The sequence below is a fragment of the Panthera leo genome, chromosome F3 (genome assembly GCF_018350215.1).
Source record: "Panthera leo isolate Ple1 chromosome F3, P.leo_Ple1_pat1.1, whole genome shotgun sequence".
In the NCBI taxonomy this organism is placed as follows: Eukaryota; Metazoa; Chordata; class Mammalia; order Carnivora; family Felidae; genus Panthera; species Panthera leo.
Window position 1 is genome coordinate 17368013 of NC_056696.1, and position 25927 is coordinate 17393939.

Consider the following 25927-nt stretch of genomic DNA (forward strand, 5'->3'; position numbering starts at 1 on the left):
TATATTCACAATATTTTTTATTACTGTACTCCTTGTACTATGCAGGGAGGCAGTATGTTTAATTTTTAAGTCCAAGAGAGAACTCACAGATGGCCAGAGTTCACTGACAGAATGAAACATCCAAATTTCTTAATTTAAAATTAAGAAGTAATTCAACAGGCAGTATCAGGTAGACTAGACGACTCCTACATTGGACCTCTATAAAACCAGGGTTTTGTCTATTAGAAAAGTCTCTTATTGCCAGACCTGGTTTCCCTGCTCAGTGGGTCCGGAGCTGATCACCACATTGCCCGCTGGATCCCCGACAGTTGCCCGTGGTCTGCTAAGTGACGGAAGACGATACGACTAAGCCTCCAGCGCCGCTTTACACCACGTGGACGGGACGTCATAACGCACCGATTTCGGATCCTAACAGGACAGCTATCCCGGGGAAGGGCAGCGATTTCTCCATCAGCCACTTCCTAAGGGAAGTCACAACATTATTACACATATCACAGGCATATATTTATTCTATATGCGTAAGTCAATGCTTGGAGTAGGGGAACAAAGGGCTAGATTCACTGATACAGCCAGTTTGTCCGAAGAACCTTGGACACACTAGTGAACCCTAACCTTTGGCTAGAAACAGACCAGAAAAATGACAGAAATGTTTGGCATGCTCCCAATACAATTTTTAAAATTTTATAGAAATTTAACATAGGTACACAAAAATCTACAAACCGGAAGTGTAACAGCTCAGTAACTTTTAACAGAACATCTGAGTAATAAGGAACTAGAGTACAAAAAAACCCATGATGGGTACCCCAGGCCCTGGCTGTGCCTCCTTTCAGACACTGAGCACAGACACTGTCAGCTAACAGCTCACCTGATTACTAACACCACAGATGAGCTTTTCTTACTCAGAATTTTATATAAATCTAACCATATAATAGGCATTCTTTTTTATTCATTTCTCTTTGGCTTCTTCCATTCAATAATAATATGCTTGTGAGATTCATCCATACTGTTTGATTTTCATTGTGTGGCCATACATAATTTCTTTTCATCATACTGGAATTCACTTATCCATTCTATAGTTGATGGACATCTGGGTGGTTTCCAGTTTTGAGCTATCATGAATAGGGCAGCTGTATAAATTTCTCTTTCTCTGAATCTTATTTTTATTTCTATTGAAGTACAGTTGACACACGATGTCAGCTACAGGTGTATAACATGGTGATTCGACAAGTCTACACATTGTGCTGTGCCCACCACATGCGTGGCTACCAATTGTCACCATGCCACACTAAGGCAATGCCACTGACTATATTCCTCATGCTGTACCTTCTATCCCCATGACTTATTCACCCTATAACAGGAAGCCTGTGCCTCCCACTCCCTCTCCTTCCTTGTGCCCATCTCTCCCCTCAGTTTGTTTTCTGTATTTATGGGTCTTGTGTTATTTAGATCCCATGTATAAATGCAAGTATATGTAACATTTTTCTTTCACTTAGCATATAATACTTTCTAAGTTCATCCATGTTGTTGAAAATGACAAGATCTCATTGCTTTTTATGGCTAAGTAATATTTCACTGTGTATATATATGTATACACACACACATCTTTATCCAATTTTCTGTCGATAGGCACTTAGGTTGCTTCTGTATCTTGGCTACTGTAAATAATGCTGCAGTAAACACAGAGGTGCATGTACCTTTCTGAATTAGTGCTTTCGTTTCCCACGGGTAAACACCTAGTAGCGGAATTACTGAATCATATAGTTTTTTGGTTTTTTTTTATTTTTTAATATTTGTTTTTGAGAGAGAGTGCGTGTGAGAGCAGGGGGGCGGCAGGGAAAGAAGGAAAGAGAACCCAAGTAGGCTCTGTGCTGACTGCATAGAGCCCAGTCCTGGGCTCAATCTCACAAAATGTGAGATCATGACCCAAGCTAAATTCAAGAGTCAGACACTTAACTGACTGAGCCACCCAGGCGCCCTGAATGAATCATACAGTATTTCTAATTTGAGCAACCTCCACACTGTCTCCCACAGTGGCTGCACCAAATTTATATTCCCACCAACAATGCCTGAAGATTCCCTTTAACCCACATCCTTGCCAACACTTATCTTTTTAATTCTAACCATTCTGACAAGTGTCAAGTGACATCTCATTGTAGCTTTGACTGGCATTTCCTTATGATGAGTGACGTGGAACATCTTTTCATGTGTCTGTTGGCCATCTGTTTGTCTTCTTCGGAAAAATGCCTATTCATAGGTCCTTTTTTTTTTTCTCTCTTTTTAATTGAATTATTTTTTGCTTTTTTGGGGTGTTGAGTTGTAGGAGTTCTTTACATATCTAGGGTACTAACCTATTATCATTTGCAAATATCTTCATTAGGTTGTCTTTTCATTTTGTTGATGTGCAAAAACTTTTATTGTGGTGTAGTCCCAATAATTTACTTATACTTTTGTTTCCCTTGCCTAAGAAGACATATCTAGAAAAATGTTGCTATAGCTGATATCAAAGAAATTACTGCCTATATTTTCTTCCAGGAGTTTTATTTCAGGCCTCACATTTAGGTCTTTAACCCATTTTGAGTTTATTTTTGGGTATGGTTAAGTAAGTGGTCCAGTTTTCCAAAAGCATTTACTGAAGAGACAGTCTTTTCCCCACTGTACATGCTTGCTTCCTTTGTTGTAGATTAACTGAGTTTATTTCCTTTCCAGTGATCTATGTCTACTTCTGTGCCAGTAGAACACTGTTTTGATTATTATTGCTTTGCTGTTTATCTTGAAATCTGGGATTGGGATACCTCCAGCTTTGTTCTTTCTCAACATTACTTTGGCTACTGAGCTCGTAAGTGGTTCCATAAAAATTTTATTATTATTTGTTCTAGTTCTGTGAGAAGTGCTGGTGGTGTTTTGATAGGGATTGCACTGAATCTGTAGATTGCTTTGGGTAGTATGGACATGTAAACAATATTAATCCTTCCAATCCATGAGCATGGAATATGTTTCCATTTGTTTGTATCATCTTTAATTTCTTTCATCAACGTTTTATAGTTTTTAGAGTACAGATCTTTCGACTTCTTGGTTTATTCCTATTTAATGTTTTGGGTGCAACTGTAAATGGGACTGTTTCTTTCTCTCTTTTTTTTTTAACGTTTTTATTCATTTTTGAGAGACAGAGACAGGGTGTGAGCAGGGGAGGGGCAGAGAGAGAGGGAGACACAGAATCTGAAGCAGGCTCCGGCTCTGAGCTGTCAGCATAGAGACCGACGTGGGCTTGGACTCACAAACTACAAGATCATGACCTGAGCCAAAGTGGGCCGCTTAACTGGCTCCCAGGCACCCTGGGACTGTTTTCTTAATGCCTCTTTCTGCTACTCTGTCATTAGTGTATAGAAATGCAACTAATTTCTGTGCATTAATTTTGTATCCTGAAACTTTACTGAATTCATTTATTACCTCTAATAAGTTTTTTGGTGAAGTCTTTAGGGTTTTCTATATATAATATCTTGTCACCTCCAAATAGTGACAGTTTAACCTCTTCCTTATCAATTTGGATGCTATCTAAACCTAACTTTTGTCTGATTGCTGTGGCTAGGACTCCCGGTACCATGTAGAATAAAAGTGGCAAGAGTAGACATTCTTGTCTTGTTTCGGTTCTTAAAGGAAAAGCCCTCAGTTTTTCACCACTATATACATTCTTGTTTAAGTCATTTGGAAAAATATGTGAATGTATTTATTTCTGTTGTCTCCCCATGTTTTTTTCCCAGCTTTACTGAGATGTAATTGACATATAACATTGTGTTAACACATTTAATACATGTATACCTTGCAAAATAATTACTACAATAAGGCCTAATGAACACCTCCATCACCCCAAATAATTACTTTTGGGGGGTGATGAGAACATATAACATTACTCTCTTAGCAAGTTTCAAGCATGTAACGCAGTACTGTTAACTATAATCACCATTTTATATGTTAGATTCTCAGCACTTACTCAGTTTATAAACAGAAGTTTGTACACTTTGCCCAATATCTTCCCATTTCCCCTACCTCCCAGCCACTGGTAACCACCATTATAATCTATTCCTATGAGTTCAACTTATATCACATTATATATGTAAGTGAGATCAAACATTTGTCTTCCTCTGATTTAATGTAATGTTCCCAAGGTACGTTCAAGTTACTACAAAAGGAAAATCCTACTACATTGGGTGTGTGCACGCGCACCACATTTTCTTTGAATAAATATCTCCTTCATTTGCTGACACGTAGGGTGCTTCCATGACTTGGCAACTGTGAATAATGCTGCAATATATGTGGGGGTGCAGATATCTTCTCGAATTCGTATTTTCATTTTCTTCACTCAGAAGTAGAACTGCTAGGTCATATGGTTCTAATTTTAACTTTTTGAGGAAACTCCAGTTTCAATAATTAGTGCACCCTTTCTCAGACCTTTTGCCGTGCAGAAGCTGCTTACTTCTATGCAGTCCCACTCATTTATTTTTGCTTTTGTTGCTTATGTTTTTGATGTCATATCTAAAAAATCACTGCCAACACCAATGTCAAGGAGCTCTTCCCTTATGTTTTCTTCTAGAAGTTTTACAGTTTCAGGTTTAAGTTTTCACCCATTTCGAGTTCATTATTGGGAGTGGTATAGGACGGAGGTCCAGTGTCATTCTTTTGCACATGAACATCCAGCTTCCCCAACACCATTTGTTAGAGAAACTACTCCTCCCCTACTGAGTTTTGGTTCGCTTGTTGGGAATCAACTGGATTGGGTTCTGGGCTCTTGCTTCGTTTTCACTGCTCTATGTGTTATGGAGTATCATACTATTTTGAGTACTATAGCTTTGTAATGAAGTTTTTTCTTTAAAGATTTTTTTAAAGTAATCTCTATACCAAATGTGGAGCTTGAACGCAGAACCCCAAGATCAAGAGTCACATGCTCTAATGACTGAGCCAGCCAGGCGCTCCTGTAATAGCATTTTAAAAATTAGAAAGTGTGTAGGGGCACCTGGGTGGCTCAGTCCGTGAAGTGTCCAACTTTGCCTCAGGTCATGATCCCCTGGTTCATGAGTTTGAGCCCCACATTGGGCTCTGTGCTGACAGCATGCAGCCTGCTCTGGATCTGTCTCCTCCCTGCCCCTCCCCCAACTCACACATGCACTCTCTTTTGAAAAAAAAAAAAAAAAATGAATGTTAAAAAAAAAAGTCAGGAGGTGTGTAGGTCCTTTTACTACAAAAAAAAAAAAAAAAAGAAAGCATGTGGCCTCCAGTTTCATACTTCTCTCAGATTTGCTCTGGCTATTCAGGGGTCTTCTGTGATTCCATATGAATTTTAGAAATTTTTTTTTTTTTTTTTTTTTTTTTTTTAATTTCTGTGACAAAGGCCATTGGAATTTTTATAGGGATTGCAAAGAGTCTATAGATGGCTTTGTATAGTATGGACATTTTAATATTAATTCTTTTGATCCCTGAACACAGAATTATCTTTTCATTTAGGTCTTCTTCAATTTCCTTCATCAATGTCTTATAGTTTTCAGTGTACAGATCTGTCCCCTCTTTAAATTTATTCCTAAATATTCTATTGATTTTGATGCCATTGTACATCTGCTTATATTATTTCCTATTCAGATTTCTGATTTGAATACCTTTGAAAATTTTTTCTTGCCTGACTGCTCTGGCTATGACTTCTAGTACTATGTTGCATAAAAGAACCAAGAGTGGGCATCTTTTTCCTGTTCTTGATCTTAGAGGAAAAGCTTTCAGCTGTTCACCACTGAATATGATGTCAGCTATGGGCTTATTCTTTTGTTGCATGTTTCTTCTACATGCAGCTCTTTGTTGAGAGCTTTTATCATGAAATAATGTTGAATTCTGCCAAATGATTTTTCTGCATCTGCTGAGACAACCATATGATTTTTTTTTTTTTTTTTTTTAGAGAGAGAGAGAGAGAGAGAGAGAGAGACAGACAGACAGAGCGAGAACAAGTTCAAGTAGGGGAGGGCAGAGGAAGAGAGAATCCTAAGCAGGCTCCACACCCAGTGCAGAACCCAACACGGGACTCAATCCCATGACCCTGAGATCATGACCTGAGCCAAAATCAAGAGTCAGATGTTCAGCTGAGACACCCAGGTGCCCCAACCATGAGTTTTATATTTTATTCTATTAAGGTGGTATATCATATTTACTGACTTGCATATGTTGAATCATCTTTGCATGCCAGGGACAAATCCCATTTGGTCATAGCGGATGATATTGTTAATATGTTATTGAATATGATTTGCTAGTATTTTGTTGAGAATTTTTGCATCTATATTCTTCAGGGAAATTGGCCTGTAGTTTCTTTTTCTTATAGTGTCTTTATCTGGCTTTGTAATAGTATTATGCTGATCTGATAACATAAATTTGCAAGTGTTCCCTTGTCTTTAATATTTTGGAAGAGTTTGAGAAGTATATTAATTTATCTTTAAATATTTGATGGAATTCACTCATAAAGCCATTTATGGGCTTTTCTTTGTTGAAAGGTTTTTGATCACTAATTCAATAGCCTTATTCATTATTGGTCAGTTCAGATTTTCTATTTCTCCTCCACTTAGTCTCGTTAGGTTGTATATTTCTAGGAATTTACCCATTTTGTCTAGGTTCTCCAATTTGCTGGCATTTAATGAATGGTTCATATCAGTTTCTTATGATACTTTGTATTCCTGTGATCTCAGATGTAATGTTTCCTTTTTCATTGCGATTTTGAGTTTTTGCTCTTTTTTACTTAGTTTAGCTAAATATTTGTCAATTTTGTTTATCTTTTCAAAATATCAGCTCTTAGTTTCATTGATCTTTAGTGTTTTTCTGGTCTCTCATTTATTTCTGCTTTGATCTTTATTATTTCTTTTTTTTTTTTTTTTTTTTTTTAAGTAAGCTCTATGCCCAGTGTGGGGGTTGAGCTCACAACCCTGAGATCAAGAGTCACATGTTCTACCAACTGAGCCAACCAGGTACCCCTGTGAGTTCCTTTCTTTTGCTAAGTTGGGCTTAAAGTTTACTCTTCTTTTTCTAGTTCCTTAAGGTATAAAGTTTGGTTATTCCCCATATGATTTATGAATCTTTAAAATCTGAAACCTCTGGGATGCAGAGCAAGTAAGAGGGAATGTGGTCTGAGGCTGGAGAATGAGGATAACAGAGCCCTGACATCTGTGGTAAAGATTCTGGCAGCTGGGTGAAAGATCAGGTGAGATTTCCATTTTTATTTATTTTTAAGTTTTTAAATTTATTTTGAGAGAGTAAGACAGGGAAGAGCAGAGACAGAGAATCCCAAGCAGACTCTGCACAGAGATCGATCTCACAAACCGTGAGATTGTGACCTGAGCCAAGACTGACAGTTGGACACTTAACCGACTGAGCCACCCAGGCACCCTGAGATATACATTTTTAAGATCAACTGCAATGTAAAGAATGAATCTAGAAGGGCAAAAGTGGTCAAGATGGAGGAAAAAGATTACTGCAAAAGTTTGCATTAAGGATTTCTTAGAAGTTTATTCTTATATATGTGCGTATTAGTGTGCCTGTATTCATTTAAACCTGACAAGTATGATTGATCCTGTGCTAGACTGTAAGAAAGCACAGTAATTATTCTAACATATAAAAAGTGCATAAATTAAATAAGAAAATGCATATAAAATCCACTAAATTGTCATAAACTATTAAGCATTAAGAATATTTCCTAGGTACTTTATTCTTTTTGGTGTAATTGTAAGTGGGATTGTTTTCTTAATTTTTTTTCTACTTATTAGTGTATAAAAATGCAATAGATTTCTGTATATTAATTTTTTTATCATGCACCTTTATTAAAATCATTGATCAGTAGTAACAGTTTTTTGGTGGAGTAATTTGGGTTTTCTATATATAGTATCGGGTCATCTGCAAATGGTGACAGTTTTACTTCTTCTTTACCAATTTCGATGGTTTAAGTTCTTTTTCTTGTGTGATTGTTGCAGTTGAATTCCAGTAGTATGCTGAATAAAAGTAGTGAGAGTGGACATCCTGGTCTTGTTCTGGAACTTAGTGGAAAAACTTTCAATTTTTCACCACTGAGTATGATGTTAATTGGGGGTTTTTCATATATGGCCTTTACTAATTTGAGGTATGTTCACTTTGCTGAGAGTTTTATTGTGAATGGCTAGTGTATTATGTCAAATGCATCTACTGAGATGATCATATGGTTTTTATCCTTTCTCTTGTTAGTGTATCTGATTTGATTTGCCAAAAGTGACCCACTCTTGCATCCCTGAAATAAATCTTTGTGAATGATCTTTTAATATATATGCTGAAATTGCTTTGCTAATTTTTTTTTTTTTAAGGATGTTTTCCACCTGTGTTCATCAGAGATTTTGTAGTGTCTCTGTCTGGTTTGGTACCAGGGTAACTGTGGCCATGTAGAATGAATTGGGAGTTTTCCTTCCTCTTTTATTTACTGGAATAGTTTAAGAATAAACATTAAGTCTATTTTATTTATTTTTTATTTTAGAGAGAGAGAGAGAGAGAGCGAGCACGAGCAGGGGAGAGGGGCAGAGGGGGAGGAAGAGGGGGGAGAGAGAATCTTAAGCAGGCTCCACACTCAGCACAGAGCCTGATGCTGGGCTTAAATCCCACAACCCTGGGATCGTGACCCATGCCAAAATCAAGAGTTGGATGCTCAACCGACTGAGTCACCCAGGCACCCCTTAACTCTTTTATACATGTTTGGTAGAGGTTATCTGTGAAGACATTTGGTTCTGGAATTTTGTTTGTTGGGAGTTTGATTACCAATTCAATTTCGTTACTAGTAACAGGTCTGTTCAAATGTTCTTTTATTTGTATTTAAAAAAAAATGTTTTTAAGTTTATTTATTTTGAGAGAGATAGGGACAGCACGAACAGGGGAGGGACAGTGAGAGAGGGAGAGAGAGAATCCTAAGCACAGAGCCAGATATAGGGCTCAAACTCACAAAACTGTGAGATTATGACCTGAGCTGAAACCAAGAGCCGTATGCTCAACTGACTGAGCCACCCAGACACCCCTATTTACTTTTTTAAAAATTTATTTATATTGAGAGAGAACACATGCATACATGTGAGCTAGTGGGGTAAGGGAAGAAGAAAAGGAAGAGGGGGAGAGAGAGAGAGAGAATGAACCCAGGCAGGCTCTGCACTGTCAGCACATAGCCTGATGCAGGGCTCGAACTCATGAACCATGAAATCATGATCTGAGCCAAAGTCACACACTTAACTGAGCCACCTGGGCACTCCTGTTGAAATTTTCTACATCTTCCTGATTCAGTTTTCGGAAAATGTATGTTTCTAGGAATTCATCCATTTGTTCTAGAGTGCCCAATTTGTTGACATATAATTTTTCAAATGTTCTCTCTAATCCTTTGTATTTCTGTGATGTCAATTACTATTTCCTCTCCTTCATTTTTGATTACATTCCTTATTTTTTCTTGGTAAGTCTGGTTAAATGTCAATTTTATCTTTCCAAAGAATTAGCTCTATCATTGACCTTTTCTACTGTTATTTTCCTGTCTCTATTTCATTTATTTCTTCTGATCTTTATTATTTCCTTCCATCTACTAGCTCTGAGATTTGATTTTTTTCTAGTTTAAGTGTTAGGTTAGGTTGTTTGAGATTTTTCTTATTTCTTGAGGTAGGCCTGTAGGACTTTAAACCTCCCTCTTAGAAATGCTTTTGCCATGTCCTAAAGATTTTGGACTACAGTGTTTTTATTTTCATTTGTCTCCATGTATTTTTTTGACTTTCTCCTTGATTTCCTCCTGACTCACTTGTTGCTTAGTGTCATGTTGTTTAGCCTCCAGGTGTTTGTGTTTTTTCCAGATTTTTCTCTTGTAATTGATTTCTAGTCTCATACTGTTATGGTCAGAAAACATGTTTGATAGGATTTCAATCCTCTTACATTTACTGAGACTTGCTTTATGAACTTACATGTGATCTATCCTGGAGAATGTTCCATGTGTACTTGAAAAGAATGTGTATTCTGTTTTCAGTTGGAATGTTCTATATATATATCTGTTAGGTCTGTCTAATGTGACAATCAAAGCCTCAGTTTCTTATTGGTTTTCTGTCTGGCTGATCTATCCACTGAAATAAGTGAGGTGTGAAAGCTCCCTACTATTATTGTTTTACTGTCGATTTCTTCCTTTATATCTATTAATATTTGCTTTATGTACTTAGGTGCTCCTATGTTGGGTACATAAATATTTATAATTGTTATATCCTCTTGTAGGATTGATCCCTTTATCATTATGTAATGACTTTTTTTTTTTTTTTTGTCTCTTGCTACAGTCTTTGTTTTAAAGTCTTTTTTTTTTTTTTTTTTAATTTTGGACATATGAGCAAGTTTAATTACCTGCTATACCATCCAGATGGAAATATGTGATACTTGGAAATAATGTTCATAAACTTAGGAGACATGCAGGCATTTTTAGACCACTAAACCCAAAGGTATTAAAACAGACTTCAAGGAATGTCCAAATTAGTTTTTAAAACATGATCTAAATTTTTTTCACATTTCTTTAAATGTCCAGTTTTCTTTGGAAAATTTATCCACAATCCTAAATTTTCATTTTATTTTTTAAAGTTTATTTATTTTGAGAGAGAGAAAGCACACGGTCAGTTCGAGGGGCAGAGAGAGAGTAGAGAGAGAATCCTAAGTAGGCTCCACGCTGTAAGCACGGACCCCGACACGGGGCTTAATCTCCCAAACCGTGAACACAACCTGAGCTGAACTCAAGAGTCAGATACTTAACCAACTGAGCCACCAAGGTGCCCCCTAAATTTTCATTTTAGAGCCTACTTTGTATTTATATAACAGAGTGCCCTAAACTGATGTTCATCGACATACCTTTCTTTAAGCCCTAATGGTTTCTATCTTCCTTTTAAAATGGGTTAGGTATCTCTTAAATTGTTATTCTCAAAAATATTCTGGAGAAAGAATTATTAAACACTAACAAATTCTTCATTTCTGTTACAGGGTAGCAACTGATCATCTAACCCACAGGGGTCTATCAGCTTTGTAAGGTTGGGTTTCTTGTTCTCCTCAGACGTAGCTGACTGCAACTCATAAAGCCACAGCTGGCTCCAGCTTCTCCACTTCTGTATTAACTGTCACTGAGACACGTCAGTCTTTGATCTGTACATTTTGACCAGTTTTGGCCTCCAGGGAAGGTCTTCTTTCTTCTCAATTGGCTTCACCAATTTTGCTTTTTCTTCACACTTAATCCTTATTTGAGAAGATCCTCATCCACAACAACACTTTGCAGATCACTGCATGACTATCAATTTAGATTCACATGCACTGATGTTGTGTTGTTTTGTTTTTAAAGATTTTATTTTTTTTTTAAAGTAATCCCTATACCCAACGTGGGGCTCAAACTCACAAGCCCAAGATCAAGAGTCATACGCTCTACCAACTGAGACAGCCAGGCGCCCCTGAACTGATATTCTTGAAGGTATTTTTCAAATATGCGCGTTCTTCAAATTTATTGTCTATGTATTTAAATTTTTTTTTTGAAATTCAAACAGTTTTCTTCTGTTGAAGATGTTGGTTTCTCTGAAGAAGTCTGATAATTTTCTTCATTCTCTACTTTAAGATGTTTTACCAAACTGTAACAGGAATCAAATGAAGATCTAGTTTTCCTTAATCATTCTCTAAGTGTTACACTCATAGGTTGTTTACCTGAACTACTTGTATGTGGAGATGGTGGGCTGGCACAATCCTGTGGAGTGCTGGGGGTGGGCTCTCCATCTTGACAATGAAGTCTTGGTTCACCTCTCCCTCTGCCATCCCCACAGTGCAGAAAATGCACCTAAAGCGTTGCTACCCTGGCTTCTTTTGTTTTGCGCTATTTGCACGGAATGTGTTTCTGCGTCCCATCACCTTCAGTTTGTATACATCTTTAGGTCTTGACGTGAGTCTCTTGTAGGCAGTGTACAGATGGGTCTTTTTTTTTAATCCACTCCGTCATCCTGTATCTTTGGATTGGAGCATTTAGTCCACTCACATTTAAAGTAATTACTGATATATATATGCAGTTATTAGCAGTTTGGCGTGTCCTTATTGTTTTTGTAGTTTTTGTCTATTTTTTGTCCTTCTTTTGTTCTTTTCGCTTGGGGTTTGAGGTCTTTCTTTAGTGTTATGCTTGGATTTTTGTCTATTTTTTGTGTATTTACTATAACCTCTTCATTTGTGGTTACCACAGGGTTATATATAACATCTTCAGTGTTTAACAGTCTGTATTATGTTGCTGTATCTTAAATTCAAACATACAGTAAAAGCACTAAATTAACCCCATCCATGTTTTATGTATATGATGTTATATTTTACATCTTATTTTGTTTATCCTTAGACTAATTTTTGTAGATAAAACTGATTTTTACTACTTTAGCATTTTAATTCCCATATTGGCTTCATAAGTGATTAACGTACTACTTCTAGTATGGTTGCCAATTTAACCAAGGAGGTGAAAAACCTATCCTCTGAAAACTGGAAGATACTGACGATGACACAAACAAATGGAAAGATATCCCATAGTCATGGATTAGAAGAATTAATATTGTTTAAATGTCCATACTACCCAAAGCAATCTATAGATTCAATGCAATCCCTATCAAAATACCAACAGTATTTTTCATAGAACTAAAACAAGTAATACAAAAGTTTGCTTAGAACCACACAAGACCCTGAATAGCCAAAGCAAACCGGAGAAACAACAAGGCTGGAGGTATCACAAACCCAGATTTCAAGATATACTACAAAGCTGTAACAATCAAACAGCATGGTATCGGCACAAAAACAGACACGCTAGGTCAATGGGATAGGACTAGAGAGCCCAGAAATAAATCCACACTCATATGGTTAATTCATCTATAACAAGGAGGTAAGGATGTACACAATGAGGAAAAGACAGTCTTTTCAATAAATGTGATTGGGAAAACTGAAGTGCTACCCACCAAAGAATGAAACTGGACCACATTCTTACACTCCACACAAAAATAAACTTGATATGGATTAAAGACCTAAATGTGAGAAACTGCAACCACGTAACTCCTAGAAAACATAGATAGTAATCTCTTGGACATTGGCTTTAGCAATATTTTTCTAGTTATATCTCTTCAGTCAAGAGAAACAAAAACACAATAAACTTTTGGGACTACACCAAAATAAAAACCTTTTGCACATTAAAGGAAACCATCAACGAAACAAAAAGGCAGCCTACTGAATGAGAGAAGACATCTCCAAATACATCTGATAAGGGGTTAATATCCAGAAACATATAAAGAACCTATACAGCTCAATACCAAAAAAGCAAATAATTCAGTTAAAAAATAGGCAGAAGGCTTGAATAGACATTTTTTCAAAGAAGACATAGATGGCCAACAGACAAATAAAAAGATGCTCAACATCACTAACCATCGAAATCAAAACCACAATGAGACATTACCTTACAACTTTCAGAATGGGTAGAATTAAATAGTGGCATGGATATAGAGAAAAGGGAAATCTCCTGCAGTGGGAATGTAAATTGGTGCAGACACCGTGGGAAACAGTATGAAGTCTCCTCAAAAAATAAAAAATAGAAAACAGTACAACCTAGTAATCCACTACTGGGTATCTGTCCAAAGAAACAAAAACACTAATTTGAAACAATATATGTACCCCTACGATTATAGCATTATTTACAATAGTCAAGATATGTAAGCAACCCAAGTGTCCAATGATAGATGAATGGATAGAGAAGATGTGTATGTATACACAATGGGATATTACTCAGCCTTAAAAAGCAATGAGATCCTGCCATTCGTAACAATACAGATAGACTTACAGGTCATTATACTAAGTGAAATAAGTAAAACAGAAAGACAAATGCCATAGGATTTCACTTATATGCGAAATCTAAAAAACAAAACAACTGAACAAACTACTAAAATAGAAATTCACCCACAAAAATGAAAACCGGTGATTGTCAGAGGGCAGATATGTGGGTATATGGGCAAAAGGGGTGAAGGAAAATAGAAAGTGCAGGCTTCCAGTTATGGAATGAGTAAGTCACAGGGAGGAAAGGTACAGCATAAGGAATATAGTCAATGTATCATAAATAGCGTTATATGGTGGCAGATGGTAACTACACTAGTGGTGAGGATAGCAATGCATAGAGTTGTCAAATCACTAGGTTGTACACCTGAAACTAACAGAACAGTGTGCATGAGCTATACTTCAATTAAAGAACAAAAAAAGGAAAGTACAGCATGGGGAATACAGTCAATAATATTGCAATAATGTTGCATGGTGATTACACATATGGCTGATCATTATGTACAGAATTTTTGAATCAATGTGTTAGTTACCTGAAACTAATAACATTAAATGTTACTTTAATGTTATTTAAATGTTATTTTAAAATTAAAGGTATATACTTCCAGTTATAAAATAAGTACGTCACAGAGATAGGGAATAGTCAAAATATTGTGTAACATTGTATGGTGACAATGACTACACTTATCGTTATCATTGTACACAGAGTAATATACAGAATTAGCAAATCAAATATATATGTTGCACAGCTGAAAAAAAATTATTTCCTAATCTCCAAGAGCTTGTGCATGTGTTGCCATTATGAAATATTTAGTGAATTCTATACACTGACAATTAAGTCAATGAATGGTAGATAGTATGTGCTATAAAGTGGACTGGAGGGGAGACCAGGCTGGAAGTCAAGTTTCGTGGAGGCTGGCCTAGAAGAGCTATGAATTATGTATGTATGTACGTACCTATTATGTATATACACTTCTATACCTCTCCTTGTTCCCAAAAAAGATTTAAGTCAATTTACAAATGAGGAAATTGGGGCACAGGGACAATGAGACAATAGTGTGCACTGTGAAAAGCCTGTAAGTCTGTTAGAGACAGACCTCTGGGACAGAAGTTTGATCTGTATGCTACTTGGTAGGCAACACAGAGCCAGGATCAATTCCTACAACTCACGGAGTCCTTGAATAGCTATTGCTGGTTCTCATACCAGAGCCATTCCTTAGGGGGGAACGGGGGATCTTCATAAATAACATCCTCCACAACATCTTAAGTTTTTCTCAGAGGCCTCCTCTTACGACTCCCTAAATGTAAGCAAGTAGCTTAATGCCGTATGGTAAAAGCCATAACCGAATGGTTCAGGACACTCAGTTTTCTGCTGATCTGGCTAATCTGGACAAGCTTAAAAAGAATTAATGGTAATGAGTGGCCTGTATATTATTCAGCCAGCTTCTATAAGTATTTTTTTATTTTCCTCTGAGCTTTTGATAGTCTGAGTAGCCTTGAGTTTGAGTTCACGTTCTCAACAAGACTCATGAATGCAGGTATGCTGTGTCACCAGCTAGGTGCAGGACCCATATGCTTCAGGAGGCCAAACAGGGTTGGCATCCTCTTATTCAAGCTAAGGAGTATGAGAAGAAAGTAAACCAGATGGAAAACCACCTCAGCACACAGAGGTGGGCGAAGGAGTTCAGAGAGCAGGCACCCATTGCCCTGGGTGAGGAACAGCTTAGGCCACATATGAGGCACATGGCCTCAATCGTCAGCACAGCCTCCCAATGCCTGAAGAGTGTTGAAAGAGTGGCAAGAAGTGGGGGAGAGTCCTTAGGTCAAAATAACTGTCCAATTTCTGTGTGATTACCATTCACCAGTACTTTCTAAAGATCATCTAATAAACAGTTAAAAGGCTAGTTAGGAATGAAAAGTTCTCTTTAATCTGAAATTCACCAGAATAACTTCAAGGGTATTAATTTAGGTTGACCGGGAGAATTTGATCATATCCTCCAGAAATTATATTGTTACTAAGTTACAACAGTATCAACGGTGCTTTTTGAGAATGATCTTGTGGCACATTGGGACGCATCTTAATTAGCTCACCTGAAGATCTTTTGGCAAAATGGTATTCTTCCTGAGGGAATTGATTCGAAGCCTCTCATCTGCATACTCGTAGGCAATTTTTCGTCTCTTCACATCACGCAGCATTTTCCAGTCTACATAATAACCTCGAACTTGACCTGAAGCTGAGGAAGGAACCATCTAAAATACAAGGAACAAGGTGAAGGACAGTGAGACCCAGGCTCTGCCAGTGTCTCCCATTCTGTGATCCCTTTTACTATTTATGACCTAATAGCTTTATTCTAATAATTTTGGATCATTTTAATAACTTAAGTAGACTTAATTCAAAATAAATAACTTTTACAAATGTACATTAAGCCAAAATGGTGGTAATTAATAATGCCAATAAGGTGTATTGGCAAGTGAAACATTTTCTTAGATTTTTATTATAATTGTTTGACCTTTACTTAGGCTAACAGTGGTTCAAAAACCAAAAAAATGTAAAAAGAAAAAACAGGGTGGACTCTCTCCTACCTCATCCCTTACCTGACCAATGATGACCCCTCCACTTCCAAAGGTATCTTTCCAGAGATCTTTACCTATACAAATACATATACCGCCGCCCCCCCCCCCCCCCCCCGCCCCCATGTTTCATGCCCTTACTCTTTTTTCTCATTTAACAATGTATCTTGGAGATCTTTCATATCCATAAGTTAAAAAGCTTCTCCTTTTCTTTAGGTTGTATATTCCACTGCATGGATGTGACATGCATGTGTCGAGAGTCAGATGCTCAACCCACTGAGCGACCCAGGCACCTCTAATTTTTGTTCTTTTATCTCGTCAAAGGAGTCCCTAAAACTAGCCATTCTACTAATTAGGCAATTGAGAGCTCTTTATAATTTTTTTCCCCAAATGTAGCCAATTTAAAGGCTTCATTGTCTGGCCATTAACAAGTCAGGTCTTATTAATTTTAATATCGACTCCTATCAGTAAGCCTTTTTATGGCTTAACCAAAGATACTCTCACACGCACACTCTCTCTAAACTTTAAAAAAAAGAACAAAAATTAGGCTTAAGACAAATAAATGTCCACATCCAATGAAAATACCCCCCCCCCTTTTTTTAAGTTTATTTTGGAGCTTTCTGAGCAGGGGAAGAGCAGAGAGAGAGAGAGGAAGAGGGGGGTCGGGGAGGGGGAGGATCCTAAGCAAGCTCTGCACTATCAGCACAGAACCTGATTCAGGGCTCAAACCCACGAAACTGTGAGATCATGACCTGAGCCGAAACCAAGAGTCAGATGCTTAACCAACTGAGCCACCTGGGCATCCCAAAATTTCCCCTTCTTAAAATCCAGCTCTGTCTGTTTTAACTTCCTCTTCCCTACAAGATTCAGGGAGAGTACTCCAGCCTAATCTCTAGGTTCAAAGTATATCAACTATTCTTGTAAACGCCGAAAGCAGAAAGTGATTTTAGCGGAAGCCTGAGAAACAAACCGTAGGGCCTGGTTTACTATGATCAATCCCAGCCAGCCTCAGGCATTTTCATGCACGACCTTTGCAGGTGTATCCTAGACACTGCCCACCAGAGAATTCCTGTCCGTGGAACAGCAGCACACGTTTTAAAGTATAAAGCTAATACTTTATACTAACAGAAGGATTATAGATGCCAAGGTTGAACCGTATAACCAGAAAGAAGGCTTCTGTTAAAATGCTTTATTTTATACAGACTTTACAAAGACAACCATCTTTTCATTCTCATTTTCATTAAAAATCTCCCTGATATAAATAAGTAAATCTATTTAAAAACATGAACCAGTTCCTTGATATTCAGGCCGAAACCCAGTTCTCTGGAGAAAAACGGTCTTTGTCTTACAAATCTCTCCAAAACCAGAAAGTCAAAACCCACCTATCTTTAACAATCCTAAAACCTCGCCTATTCTCAAAATGTGCATATTATAAAAGACCAGGATATTGAAACAAAATTGTCCTGTCCTTAAGAAAAAAGGTAAATTTTAAATTGCAATTATCCTGAAGCTCTCATAAAAATTTTTTTTTACATTCTTTCTCTGTCCCTTGAAATGATTAAATCTTATCACATCTCTGAAATGGAAGCGCAGCCCACAATCACCTGAGACTAAAGGAAAAAAAAAATGTGGGAAAAAGGCCCTTCTATTTTTTTGTTTTTTTAAGTAGGCTTCACAAGCTCTACTGACTGAGCCAGCCAGGCGCCCCTTTTAAAATACAAACTGCTGAAAGAGTTCTCAAGCCCAGACTCCAGCACCTTTGATAACACACAGATATGCTCCAAATCTCCACCTTGAAGAAAACTTGGATACTTTTTCTGTAAATTTTCTACCCACCCTCTTCTCTAGGACCTAAGAGCCATTCTTTAAAATGCAAAACTTTAGGTGGAAGTTTTCATCCCCCTCCCCCCAAACAAATAAATACATACAAGGAGGTATTTGGAAATATCAGTAAAAACAAAAGCTATAAATTTTTGTTTATATCTCATCTATGTATTTGTGTCCATATATGTTGTAAATATGAGATATTTTCTCTAACTCCAAATGATACTGCTAAAGGAGCAATAAAGGAGCTCTATTTAGTTGGTTTGAAGGCAAATGCTTGGAAAATTTGGGCATTCTAAAACTCTCAGAAAGCTAGAATTTAACCCAAATGTTTTTCAAGTTCATGTGATCTGAAAACAGATGTGATATGAAAACTAGTTTAGGGGTGTCTGGGTGGCTCAGTCAGTTAAGCATCTGACTTCCGCTCAGGTCACGATCTCATGATTCTTGAGTTCAAGCCCTGCATCAGACTCTTGAGTTCAAGCCCCACATCTGTGCTGACAGCTCAGAGCCTAGACCCTGCTTCAGATTCTGTGTCTCCCTCTCTTTGCTCCTCCTCAAAAATAAACAAACATTAAAAAAAAGTTTAAAAACAGGCAAATCTTTGGAGTTATCACCATTAAATATAAAACTTTTATTCTACCTATCGCTTACAACATCGGCCACCAAAAAATAATAGCTTAGGGATAATAGCAGACTTTGTCTAATGTTTAATCAAGTTTTGGTAGGTAATTTAAACATAATTGCTTAACAAATAAAAAGTTTTAGGTAACCTTTTAAAATAGTGTCCAAATCTTTTTAGTAACTTGAAACCTTAAAGTTTTGCTAAGTTAAATGATGAGTTAAGATAAATTCATTAAATATCTAGATCCTTTCCAAATAGGACAAAATACTAAAACATTAATTACTAAACACAGGTTTATCTTTTGATTACAGAGAAACTAAAAGATATTTAGGTGTGTTAATGCTACATTAAAATATTTAGGGGCACCTGGGTGGTTCAGTCGGTTAAGTGTCCGACGTCAGCTCAGGTCATGATCTCCGGCTCATTTGTGAGTTTGAGCCCCACATCAGACCCTGTGCTGTCAGCACAGAGCCTGCTTCAGATCCTCTGTCGCCTCTCTCTCTACCCCTCCCCGCCCACTCTCCCTCTCTCAAATATTTTTAAAAATTTCAAAAAGACATACATGTTTCTAGAAATTATAAAATGTATTCATAAATTTGCAAATTTAAGGAATGCTGGTTACCAGACCATTCACAATTGCTTACTTCTTTTCACTAGAAATTAGTTTCTAAGTTAGAAATTCAAATTAATATATGTAATTAAAACTACTAAAAATAAGGGAAACATCTCCATATGCCAAGGAAGTAGGATATGTTTTCACTAAAAAAAAGTATGAGAATTAGAGATGAATTTTTGTTAAGGGGAAAACAAATTAAAAACACATGATAAAACAGAAATGTAGGGGGAAAAAGTTATAGGTTTGTTGAAAAGAAGTCTTTGAAAAGGAATATTAATGTGTGATCAAGCTGGTTAAGATTAAAATGAAATTATTTTATAAAATGAGTTTTAAGGGACACCTGGGTGGCTCAGTCTGTTAAGTGACTCTTGATTTTGGCTCAGGTCACGATCTCAGGGTTCCTGAGTTCGAGCCCCACCTAGGGCTGGGATCAGTGGGGCTCTGCTCAGGATTCTCTCTCCCCGTCTCTGACCCTCCCCCGCTCAAGTGCCCGTGTACACCCTCTCTCTCAAATAAATAAACTTTAAAAATAAACAAATGAAGTCTTTGACCTGGAATATTCTGAAAGATTTGTTAATTAATATATAAATGGGGGGGAGGAGCTGGGGGAAAATATGTAAAAATAAGTAAAATATATGGGAAGCATTGTCAAATAAGTTATACTACGTCTTTACGTTGTATTTGTAAGAGTGTGGCACATGTAGATAAAGTGGCGTTTTGGAAACATTCTTAGAGAAAAACAGTTCTTGAGCCCCACTGGAAAAGACCTTACCTAGTACTCCTGACCACTGATGCTACAGCAAAACTAAAACATATTAAGTGTTGGGTACACAACACACAGCTTTAAAAAAAAAAAAAAAAAAAAAAAAAAAAAGCTCCACCTGACCCTTGGTCCATACAGATGCTGCAGACCTCTAAATCAAATTGACAAGAAAGAGAAGTGGCTGGTATTGAGGTAGACTGCTTCAGTCCAAGATGACAGATCGACTTCATACTAAAAATCCATAATCCATTCTCCTTTTCCTTTACTCTGGCACTGGCCTGGAAAGATTAATGTCCCCAGCTGTATCTCCCAGGCTGTTGCTAAGAGGGCACAACCTCTTTAACTTCAGGCTTAGCTAAAATCTAACTGGGCTCTTAACTTTTCACAAGCAAAATAAGACATCTCATCAGTCGATTCCCCTGAATTTACACTGCTGAGTTAAAAAGGGCCTATTCATGAATCAGAATTCATTCCTTTTGACAGGTCCCTATTTCTCTGGTTAGAGATATACATAAATGAGGCTGTGATCAAGAACTGCTCCTTAATTCTTAGAATCATTGCAAAATCTGTTGCTAAAGCAATAGCAGCCCAATAAAGATCCTTAGATTCTCGAGTCAAAGCTGTCCTTAATAATAAAATAGCTCTTGATTATCTTTTATCTGAGCAAGATGTCTGTGCTTATGGCCACCACCTGCTATGCTTAGATTAACACTTCTGGGGAAGCTGAAACTCAATTACATAAGATCACAGAACAAGTCACTTGGCTTAAAAAGGTAGCTCTTTGCATGGGGTCTTTCTTTGAATTAGTTAATTTTGACTGGTTTGGGTCTTGGGAACCATAGCTCTATAGTACACTCCATATATTGAAATTACCTTGCTTCTAGTAATCATAATAACTTCTGTGGTGCGTTGTATTCTCTTAAAAGCTTTAAATGCATGTTCACAGCTGTTAACCACCAAGCAAATGATTTCCCTAAGACCTGAAACATCTGGGGGCGCCTGGCTGGCTCAGTTGGTGGAGTGTGCGACTCTTGACCTTGGGGTGGTGAGTTTCAGCCCATGTTGGGTATAGAGATTACCTTAAAAAATTTTTTTAAAGGACTTGAAACATCTAAGAAACAAAGAAAATGACATTTAAAAAATTGTGAACCTGAAGCCATGACTTGTGAATATCCCAGAGATTAAGCCATAACCATATGGACAGGCCACACAAGGGAATAACAAAAACTGCGAGAACTTGAGGTTGGTAACTGAGAGTGGCGTTAATGCCTTTAATTTTGATCACATTTCTGTTAAGCTGAGAATCAGATCAAAAGGGGGTAACTGTAAAATAGAAAACCACAGACCCAAAATGGCATCACTTAGCCCTAGTCTCTAATCTAATTGTTTCAACCTCCCCCAGAAAAGCAGTCTTAACTAGTCAGTCAAGAATTTTCTGACGGGTGCCAATGAGTGCCACATGGGCCCTCCATCCCCACCCCAAAGGAAGATGACATTATCTGCACAAGGCCCAGTGCTCTTTCCCCCTAAGGGAAGGTGATCTTACCTTTTCTTTTGCCGATAACTTTCTTGCCCCACCATCCTTCCTATAAAAATCTTCATTTTGTACAAGTCCTAAGAGCTTCCCTCTACTTGTTAGATGGGATGGTGCCTGATTCAAGATTACTTAATAAAGTCAATTAGACCTTCAAATTTACTCACCTACAGTTTGCTTAACATAGTGCAGGCATAGATTGTACAAGCCACTACAAACTCAAGACTGTCCCAAACCAGAGTAAATGCTATATGTTAATTAAATTTCAGCTACAGAAAGTAATGATGGCTTCCAATAAAAGCTGTTTATAGAAGAAATATATGTACAGAATAATAAAGAATATAAAAGTGAAAATGAGACTACTGGAAAGCAAACATTTTTTCAATCTATTAATAAAAGATAAACTGAATGCCTTCAGTGCTGAAATTCTCATGGAGAAAGACAACAATTCTCCAATCACCTTTGGAAATAAACACAAATGGAATTTCAATATTGATTTGACATAACTGAGTCAAACGAATACCATGGTCACTGGGGCTGGGCTGGAAACAAGTGTCCTGGAAAAGGGACCTTCAGTAAGGCTTTGAAGAGACAGAATTTTTATACAGCTGGGGCGTGGGGGGAAGGGAGAAAAGGTGAAGTTTGTCCAAACCAAAATAGAAAATGAATAAGATATATTCATACGACAAGCGGAGATCATTTTGGCTGAAAGAAACAATTTATGTTGAGGGGCATCACAAAGTTTGCTTTTACCTACGAAACTGAAAGTTAAGGAGACTTAGAACTCAAAATTAAACATTCTCCTTCAATTCTTTTCCAAACTATTTCTAATCAACTTCCTCTCTACCATCTCCTAACAGGTTTCTATTTATTTTAAAACCTCTCATTTTTTAAAAAATTTTTTTAATGTTTATTTTTGAGATAATGCAAGAGACAGAGGGGAAGACAGAGGGAGACACAGAATCTGAAGGGGGCTCCAGGCTCTGAGCTGTCAGCACAGAGCCCGACGTGGGGCTTGAACTCACGAACCCTGAGATCATGACCTGAGCCGAAGTCAGACACTTAACCCAGCCACTCAGATGCCCCTAAAACATCTCTCATTTTAAAACATGTCTCGTTTCTCATTGTATAATTTTTTTGACTAGAAATACACTCTTAAAACATTTATTGGTTGGTTACATTATTTCTTCTGTGAATGTTTTATGTCCTTTGCCTACATTTCTATTATATTGTCAATATTTTCTTATTGGTTTCTAACAATGCTGTATATATGAAGACTGCAATCTATTCTGTTCTATACACTTTCCTGTCCCCTTCTCACCCCTTGTCACCTCGCCCTCTTCAATTCATGCTGTATGGTCATCAATATCTTCTAAATCCTCAACTTCTCTTATTACCATCTTCAGATTTTTGCTCTAGCTGAATCTTGAATCCCTCCTGATAGCCTCCCCTATAGTTTTTTTTTTTTTTTTTTTTTTTCCTCTCCCACGACTGGGTGTAGAGGTGTGCGGGAAGTGTACTGCTCGCTCTTCAGGGCAGCTCCCAAACCTTCCTTCTTGAAAGGAAGCTGTGACTTTAATGCTTTTGGGTTATACCTCCCACCACCCCTCACTCCTGCACTCAACTACCACTTTCATTTTTAAATGAATCTAGATCCTGGCTCACTGTTACTCTCTCCAATAGTATTATTTTTAAAGTAGGCTCCAATGCGGGGCTTGAATTCATGACCCTGAGATCATGACCTGAGCTGAAATCAAGAATAAAATGCTCAGGGGCACCTGCGTGGCTCAGTCGGTTGAGCATCCAGCTTCCACTCCGGTCATGATCTCCCAGATGGTGAGTTCGAGCCCTGCATCAGGCTCTCTCTCCCGTCAGCACAGAGCCGACTTCGGATCCTCTGTCCCACCGCCCCCCCCCCCCCCCCACTCCTCCCCTGCTCCTCTTTCTCTTAAAAATAAATAAACATTAAAAAAAAAAAAAATCAGATGCTCTCTGATATTCTTGTCCTAATTCCTGGTGAGCCAATATACATGAAATTATCCCCTGATCTCTGTTCCTCGAACCCCTCTCCTCCAGTGACTTTTGTACTAACTTCCTTGCCCTGAGTCTTTTATCACCATTAAGTGCAAGCCTTCTATCATCTCAGTTTTGTGTATCTCATTCTCTATTGCTTATTTCTAGCTTGTTCCTTCAAACACCCCGATAACAATTCCTGTGAGGTTTTTAATTCATTGATCCTCTACCTTTTCTTTTTATTAAAAAAATTTTTTTAACATTTATTTATTTTTGAGACAGAGAAAGACAGCATGAACGGGGGAGGGCCAGAGAGGGAGACACAGAATCTGACACGGGGCTGGAACTCACAGAGTGCGAGATCATGACCTGAGCGGAAGTCAGACGCTTAACCGACTGAGCCACCCAGGCGCCCCGAGCCTACCACCTTTTCACTGTCAGGTCTTGATTTCCTTTCTTTTCTTACCCAGCCTGAATTCCATAGCGTGTAAATACAATGTTGTCTTTCATACCTCCTCAACTCTCTGGCCCCTCTCTAACATCACTATACTTGCTCCCAATTCTTGTTACTAGTTTTCCTGTCTACTCTTATTTCACGCCATTTCTTCTTTCCTTAAATCCCTAACACCTACTCCCACATCCTCACATGCCACTGATGACTTCTCTTTAATTATAGAATTAGAAGCAATCAGAAATTTCCATAAATATCTGTTACATCTACCCACTTAGCAGACTCTGTAATCATATGCTGTATATTCCCTCCTGTTATTAAAGATCCATTCTAAGATAGTAGCCGCTAACCACATATTCTACCGAACTTGAATTTCTACTACTTGAAATGCAGTAACTAGTGCAACTGGTAACGTTAATTCCTAATTTAATTCATTAAAAATTTAACCTGAAGCAGCTGTAAATATCAAACAACTTTATTGATTTGGTAGGGCTACATGTTCCATGTTAATAGTGGAAAATTTGGCATCCAAACAGATGTGCCGGAAGTAAAATTCAAACTGGATTTTGAAGATCTGGTATTAAAAAAGAATGCAAATATCTCATAAGTCATTTTCATAGATTACATATTGAAGTAATATTCTGGATATGGTGGCTTCAAATATTTTATTAAAATTTTCATGTTTCTTTTTGCCTTGTTAACATAGCTACTAGAATGTTTTAAGTTACACATGTAGTTGGCATTATATTTCTATTGGACAATGCTACCGCAGGTGATGAACTGTCCATGTTCCTTAGACCAAATAATGGAACAGGGACCCATCACCTTCTACCTACACAAGGGCACAGCTCCAGCAATTCTTCCCTCTCTTAATTTTTCCCAGGCTACAGGATCTTCCGCTTTATCACAAAAACCTGCAGTTAACTTCTGTCACGTGAAAAAACAGACACAAAACACTCTTAACCCACCTGTCCTTCCAGTTACTGACCCATTTTTCGGCTCCCCTTTGCGGCAAAACATCTGCAAAGGTTCGTCGATACTCGTGGTCTCCCAATTCCTTTCCTCATTCTCTCTTGAACGCTTTGGCCCCCACCACGCCATTAAAACTGCTATGATGGAGGCCCCAACCTCCACACTGCTAAAACCAACAGCCAATTATCTCCCCCTTTTAATTGGTCTGGCAACTCTGAGCAGAGGGCTGACCACTCTGCTCCCAGAAATTCTGTCACCTGCCTCTGGGCCACGACACTCTCCAAGCTTTCCTTCTCCCTCGCTGAACGCCCAAGTCTTTGCTCGACTCTCCTTGCGTAACGTTGGGAATCCCTCGGGCCTCAATCCACGGACTCCTACTCTTCTCCACCTGCACTAACTTCTTACAAATCGGCGGCAACCTGCAGCTTTCAATGCCTGTCAGTTATAGGCTTACGAACACCAAATCTGCAGTTCGGACCTCCCCTGAGACGGGTCCACACTGGGCACTGCAGTTGGTAGAGTAGTAGGGGACCCGTGGGTTTGGGGATTCAGTGGGAAGGAGGAGGCATGGGGCTAAGGGCGCAGGCCTGACCTGCCGGACCGTCCGCAGCAGAGAACCCAGCATGGAAGCCGCCATGTTACCCGCCGCAAACGCCGAGACGCCGCAATTTTATTGACTACCGAATACGGCGCGGACGCGA

The 25927-nt window shown here is 38.0% G+C and overlaps 1 protein-coding gene across 1 annotated transcript; it reads right to left on the minus strand.

Annotated features, from left to right (window-relative positions):
• On the minus strand, positions 1 to 25927 carry MRPS14 (mitochondrial ribosomal protein S14). Its single transcript, XM_042925659.1, has 3 exons — positions 25819 to 25927; positions 15949 to 16107; positions 1 to 461 (listed from the first exon to the last, which is right to left on the minus strand). The coding sequence occupies exons 1-3, from the start codon at positions 25861 to 25863 to the stop codon at positions 279 to 281; spliced, it is 387 nt and encodes a 128-aa protein (XP_042781593.1). The 5' UTR covers positions 25864 to 25927; the 3' UTR covers positions 1 to 278.

Bases quoted from the DNA above. Each gene is read 5' to 3' on its own strand.
- MRPS14 (XM_042925659.1), bottom strand. From the start codon at position 25,863: ATGGCGGCTTCCATGCTGGGTTCTCTGCTGCGGACGGTCCGGCAG. The intron at 16,108-25,818 runs GTCAGGCCTGCG...CTTGTATTTTAG, and splicing joins TGCTGCGGACGGTCCGGCAG to ATGGTTCCTTCCTCAGCTTC. The intron at 462-15,948 runs GTGAGCTAATTA...GACTTCCCTTAG, and splicing joins TTTTGCCAAAAGATCTTCAG to GAAGTGGCTGATGGAGAAAT.